This window comes from Arvicanthis niloticus, chromosome 5 (genome assembly GCF_011762505.2).
Source record: "Arvicanthis niloticus isolate mArvNil1 chromosome 5, mArvNil1.pat.X, whole genome shotgun sequence".
Taxonomy (NCBI): Eukaryota; Metazoa; Chordata; class Mammalia; order Rodentia; family Muridae; genus Arvicanthis; species Arvicanthis niloticus.
The window spans coordinates 85,532,690-85,538,689 of NC_047662.1; the positions used below are offsets into that span (position 1 = coordinate 85,532,690).

At 42.6% G+C, this 6,000-nt stretch overlaps 1 protein-coding gene across 1 annotated transcript in view; it reads right to left on the reverse strand.

The window, feature by feature from the left end:
• Hsdl2 (hydroxysteroid dehydrogenase like 2) overlaps nucleotides 1-4,087 on the reverse strand; it is a 39,936-nt gene extending 35,849 nt beyond the window's left edge. Inside the window, exon 1 of the mRNA XM_034504002.1 lies at nucleotides 3,770-4,087. Coding sequence (XP_034359893.1) covers nucleotides 3,770-3,786 — 17 coding nt within the window. The 5' untranslated portion in view covers nucleotides 3,787-4,087. The remainder of the gene's footprint in view (nucleotides 1-3,769) is intronic.
• Between the last annotated feature and the right edge of the window lie 1,913 nt (nucleotides 4,088-6,000).

The window sequence follows — 6,000 nt, forward strand, 5'->3', positions numbered from 1 at the left end:
TGCATACTGCAAGAGGGATCTTTGTGAGTTCAAGGCCAGCCTACATATTGAGTCCCAGGCTAGGAGTGAGACTCTGAAAAATATATATATAGAACTAAAGAGATGTTTAGAAGCCAGAGAGATGATTTGGAGGTTAAGAGAGCTTTGTGCTCTTGCAGAGGGCCAGAGTTCAATACTGGGCACCCACATCAGGCAGGTCATAATCAGCCATTATTCACACCCTCTTATAGCCTCCAAGGGCACTGAACACTTGTGATACACACACATGAAAATAAAATTTAAAAAAACCCAAATACAGAGATCTTTAATGTTAAGTAGTCACATGAAAATGTCTGCCAACTATTGACTTGCAGGGCATGTCCCTTTACCTGGTATCCAGCTGGACTGACTCCCAGCAGGATAAAGGGCATATTCTTCCTCAGCCAGAGTCCAAGGCATTGGATGCAGGATTGGCAAAGGCAGCCAGATCTGTCCTACTAAGAAGGTACTCTAACATGAGGATCAGAATGCCAATGGCAAGGGCATTCTTCTCAATGCCATTGGTAGGTAACCAGGGCTCACAAATGCAGAGACAACCCATAATTTGACTCACTAAGATCCTCTCAAAATTAGAGTAAATGTGATGAAAAATTTAACCATATAAAAAATAATTAAAAATATATACAAGCAAGTCTCAGGCTCTAAAGTTTCAAAAACTAAATACCCAAGAACAGACAAGAAGATTCTAAAACATATATCTAAATGGAGAGAATTGGCTTTTCTGGATTTTAAAGGTTTATGAAGCTAGAGCAATTTAAATTATTTGATTCTGATACATGAGTAGACAGACTAGGTAACATAGGAGAGTCTAGAGACAGATTCCTACGCACACAAAATCTTCATGTATGATGGTGGGACAAATAGAAAAGAAGGAATTGATGATTAGCTTAATGGCTGCAAGGGTGGGGAAGCCATCTGAACAAAATGAGGTGGGCTTACTAACTTACTTCCTAGGCCAAAATAAATCTCAGCTGGATGAGAAAAGATGGATATAGTACATACGTATATACATTCATCATAAAATATGAGATACGTATTAAAAGTATAAAGGTAAGGGCTGGGGGCAGGTAGCTCAGGAGAACTTGTCTAAAGCATGTGAATCCCTGAGTTCAATCCCCAGCATCACAAAGTAAGTAAAAAAGACAGTGTAAGATTGTAAGACATCAGAATACCACCTAAAATAAAAGATCTTAGTGTGGTCTTACAGGCACGTCGGAAAAACAAACCAGCCTTAAAAGGACAGAGTAATGGTTCTGACTTTCTAGAAGCATATTTACTCATGTTCAACAAGTACCATAGTTAAAGCCAAATGCTATAAGAAAACTCAAAAAAATACTTGTGAAACATGATAAAGGATAAAAATTTATCAAATAAATATACAAGTTCTCAGAGATCAGGCAAAAATCGTAGTGGTGCTAGCTCCACTGGGACCAGGAGCCTGAAAAGGTGCTTGCCTGAACATGCACGTGGCCCTGGATTCTGTCCCAGGTCTCACAGCACAATGACAAAAACACCTCACTGGTTAAACCAGGTCAGTAAGAAGATACAGAAATGATTTTAAACCACACTTTCTCAGTCTCTGTAGAGCTCACACTTTGGACTAGACAGTTCCATTATCAGGGGCTGTTTATTGCTTGTAAGTAGCTTATATCCATCTAGGGGCTCCGCCACTTAGCGTCCCCTTTCAACTGTGATACTCGGTCCTCTCAGATATTGCCAAATGGCTTCTGGAGGCCAAACTGACTCACCTTCGCTAGTGAAAAAATAATACAAATTTTAACAATAATGAGGAGCCCCCACCCTGCCCCTGGATTTGTGTTACCAAATACTTTATTTACTTAGTCTATATTAGGACTATTTTTAATTACTCTAGCTTTATAAACTATTTTAATATCTGGAAACTCCAGTTCACCTCATTTGGGTTTCTTTCTCTCTCCCTCTCTCCCTCTCTCCCTCTCTCCCTCTCTCCCTCCCTTCCTTCTTTCCTTCCTTTCTGGGTCTTCTCGGGTCTTCCATTTTTCAATCTTTAGAACCAGACACTGACTAGATTGGGTTCAGTACTCTCAATCACGGTTTTGATGGAGCAATTCTTTTGGTGGTAAATATCTGTCTGTCTTGCAATATCAGAATTAAAAAAAATATTCCCTTAGCAAGTTCACTTTCAAGAATTTATCCTAGATGGTACATTCACCTATGTGTAAACAGACACACAGGGGGATAATAAAGCCAGGCATGGTGGCACAGACTTTTAATCCCAGCAGCTGGGAGGCAAAGGCTGGCAAATGTCTGTGAGTTCAAGACCAGCCTGGTCTATATAACAAGTTCAAAGACAGCAGGGGTTATACTCAAACCAAAGCAAAATAAAAGAATAATAATGCAAGCAAAGATGGAATAAAACCACGGCCAACAAAATTATAACACAACAGCTGGAAATGATTTAGTATCCAACATCAGGGAACAGGTTAAATACATGATGATCTTCAATAATAATTTACAACCATTAAAGAGGACAAGGACAGGTTCATGCCTTTAATCCCAGCTCTGGGGAGGCAGAGGAGCTCCCTGAGTTCAAGACCAGCCTGGTCTACAGAGAGAGGTCCAGGATAGCTAGGACACAAACAAACCTTGTCTCAAAACAATAAAAAACAAAACAAGAGGACAAGGACAAGCTGCATGTACTGGAAACCTAAGTACACCCCAAGACATGTCAGGTAAAAACAGCAAGCCCAAAATAAAAGAAGGTGTCCCTGTAAGGTTGTACAAAATATGTTTATAAGTGCCAAGAATACAAACAGAAAGAAACTGGAGTTTTAAGGAGACTTATACCCTTTTGAAGTATTTAAGTCTTTTAGCTGTCTATACGTGTCAAACTAATTACTGAATGTATTTACTTGTCACTCCACTTAAGATACACAAACTTACAGAACATAATGGACCTACCTGAGTTTGGCAGGAACTAAGGGCGAAAAGAAATGGGAAGAACATTGTTTAACGGGTATTTGTTTTGATTTTGGAAAGTCCTGATGACTGGCTGGCTGCACAATTGTGTCAATATATAAGTGGGCTTTGGGGGGGGGGTGTGGGAAGGGTTCTTCCTCCTTAGCCTTTGCTGACTTAGCACACTCACTATATAGACCAGAATAGCCTTGAACTCAATAGATCCTTCAGACTCTGCCTCAGAGTGACGGAATTAAAAGCAGGTGCCATCGCACCTGGCTAGGCTGGGATAAATACACTTCATTTTTAAGTAAAATAAATAACTAACCCCTTCCCCAAAATATTCGTATTGTAACATTTTAACTCGCAATTAACTTGAAAAGCGTTTTCAAAACACCATTCTTTAATTGTTCTACAATCAAGCATACAGAAAAACAGAAAATCTGAAGTCACTGTCCCAAGCGACCTTTCACCTAGAAGATGAAAGCAATATTGTCACCAGGCCAAGCTAAAGACAAGGAGGGGCCACACTGGGGCATCCGGAACACCTATCCTCGAGACCTTTCCCGGTGGGGTATCTGACACCGCTGCCCCCTGCAGTGGACAACTTTTGAGTCCCTGTAGCACACAACTTTGGGTTCCCGTGCACGCGCAGGTCCCAGACACTCTTATCTTCTCCGCAAACCGGAGTTCCAGAGCGCGCGGCAGCTTCATCGATCCTCTCGGCGCCCTCGGGGTAGCGCGGGCGACCTGCCGACTGGCCCTTGACCCCACCCCATCCCCGTCCTCTTACCCGGTGTTGGGCAGCATGACCTTCGCCGTTCAGAGAACTTGGTGGCAGCAGAACAGCAGCGAGCTGTGAGTGACAGGCGAACCCTCCCTCCGCATTTAGCCGCGCCCCCGGCCCCGCCCCGAGACCCGCTCGGGAACCGGCCCTCCTACAAGACCGAGATCCTACAAGACCGAGCTCCTACAAGGCGGTGTGCGCCTGCGCACACCGGGCGCTGGGCGGGTCTTCCCGCAGTTCTACAAACGATACCCAGGAAACCAACTCTCTGCGCAGGCGCTTTGGAAGACACCTCCGCCACGCCCCTTTCCCGGGTCTGTAGGTGACAATCAGTCTCTCCCGTGGGCCACTGTCGTGTCTAGAGCATCAGTACTACGTAGGCTTTTCCTCGCCAGCCTAAGTTCGGCGCGTCGGCGGCTCCGGCTAGCAGGATGGCGGATTGAGGGGTGGCTCCCGGGACTGACTTGAGGGTGCTGGGCGTCGTTTTTCCCTGTCTATGCCCGAGCCAAGGCGCTCTCTCCGGAGAACACTTGTAGACATCTGAAAAATGCTTTTGCAGAAGCCGGTCAGCGTCGCATTTTCGCTGCCACCGAATCTAAACTTAGCCTGACCTCCAGTGTCTGGAGACTGTCAACGAGCTTGTGAAAGATCTTGCAAAGGTCTCCCACAAGCATTCATTGTATGATCTGGGCCACAGAAATCAAATTTGGAGACGGAATCTTCAGTCCTGGACCGAATGCTGGAATGAGGTCGATTCTGAGATTCAGTTTCATTCTTGGAGCTATACCTAATTGAGCTACCCTGGAAATGAAGTTGTTTTGTATTTTGTAGTGATAGAAAAAGATGCTAAAGAGGTTGTTATCTAAAGCCTGGTTCAGAAAAATAACTTAAGACAAGTATGTACTCTCCTATTTGTCAAACCCTGGATCTTTTGGAAGAGCAGCTAGTGCTCTTAACCACAGAACCATCTCTCTAGCCCTAAATTAAATCTTCAAATTAAAAATTATCTATTAATTACTATTTACCTGTGGCTGTCAAATTATTAATAAATTATTATTAACCTGTGGATGTTTACTGCTTTATCACCTTGACCATCATCTAGTAACACGTGAGTTTGTGACATGATAATGATTCTTGATGATTCTAGAAGAATGTACTTATTCAACCAATATTAGCACCTCTTAAGTGACTTGAGAAACACAGCAGGCAGAAAAGTACAAAATCTCTGTCCTTACATAGGAAGTATGAGTAACCAGTTTGTCTTTGTAAATTCCAGCTGTTTCAGAAAGCTAGAGACAGATGAAATGCTTCATTGGCCCTTGGCTGCTTTTGCTGAATTGTCTGTATATTTTTCTGGTAACAGTGAAGTCTTGGTAGTGAGATGACACCTCTTCCATGTGTCTAAAGTGTTCCTTACTTTTGAAAGTTTTAATGTCCTAGGTCCCTCAGATTCCTATTTCTCTAGTAATGTTGCTTTTATTTCCATCTGTTACAAAAGGGAGGAGGGAGAGAGACAGAGTTCAGCTAAGTTGCAAACTAAAAGAGAAAAAGTTGTGGATTTTTCAGTCATAAAATGTATTTTGTAAATTCAACACTTAGACTTAAGTTATTTGGCTGGGGCTGGGGTTCATTTGTGGAAAGTAAGTTTATTCCTAAATATTAGCAGTAATTTTTCTAAGCAAACTTAAATTGAATCATTATTATTATTATCATTATTATTAATGTTTATGGGTGCTTTGTCTGCTTTTTGCATGTTTGTGCACCTCCTGTGTACACTACCCAAAGAGGCCAGAGGAAGGTTCCAGGTTCCCTTGATCTGGTGGTTGTTAAGATGCCTTGTGGGTTTTGAGAATAACACTCTGGATCTTTTAGAAGAGAAGCCAGTGCTTTTAACCACGGAACCATCTATCTCTCTAGCCCTAAATTAAATCTTTAAATTAAAAATAAATACATAAGCAAATAATTGACAGGGCTTCGTGGTTGAGTGAGTGCTACTCTCCCTGAGGACCCAGGTTTGGTTCCAAGCACTCATGTCAGGTGGCTTACAACTATCTGTAACTACAGATTCAGGGAACCATGGTGCCTTTGTCCTTCTCGGGCACCCACATACAGGCATACACAGACACAGACATATGCACAAAAAAAAATAGCCAGGCATGGAGACAGACATTTTTGATCCCAGCACTCTGGAGACAGAGGCAGGTGGCACTACCTAGTGAAATTCTGTCTCAAAGAAA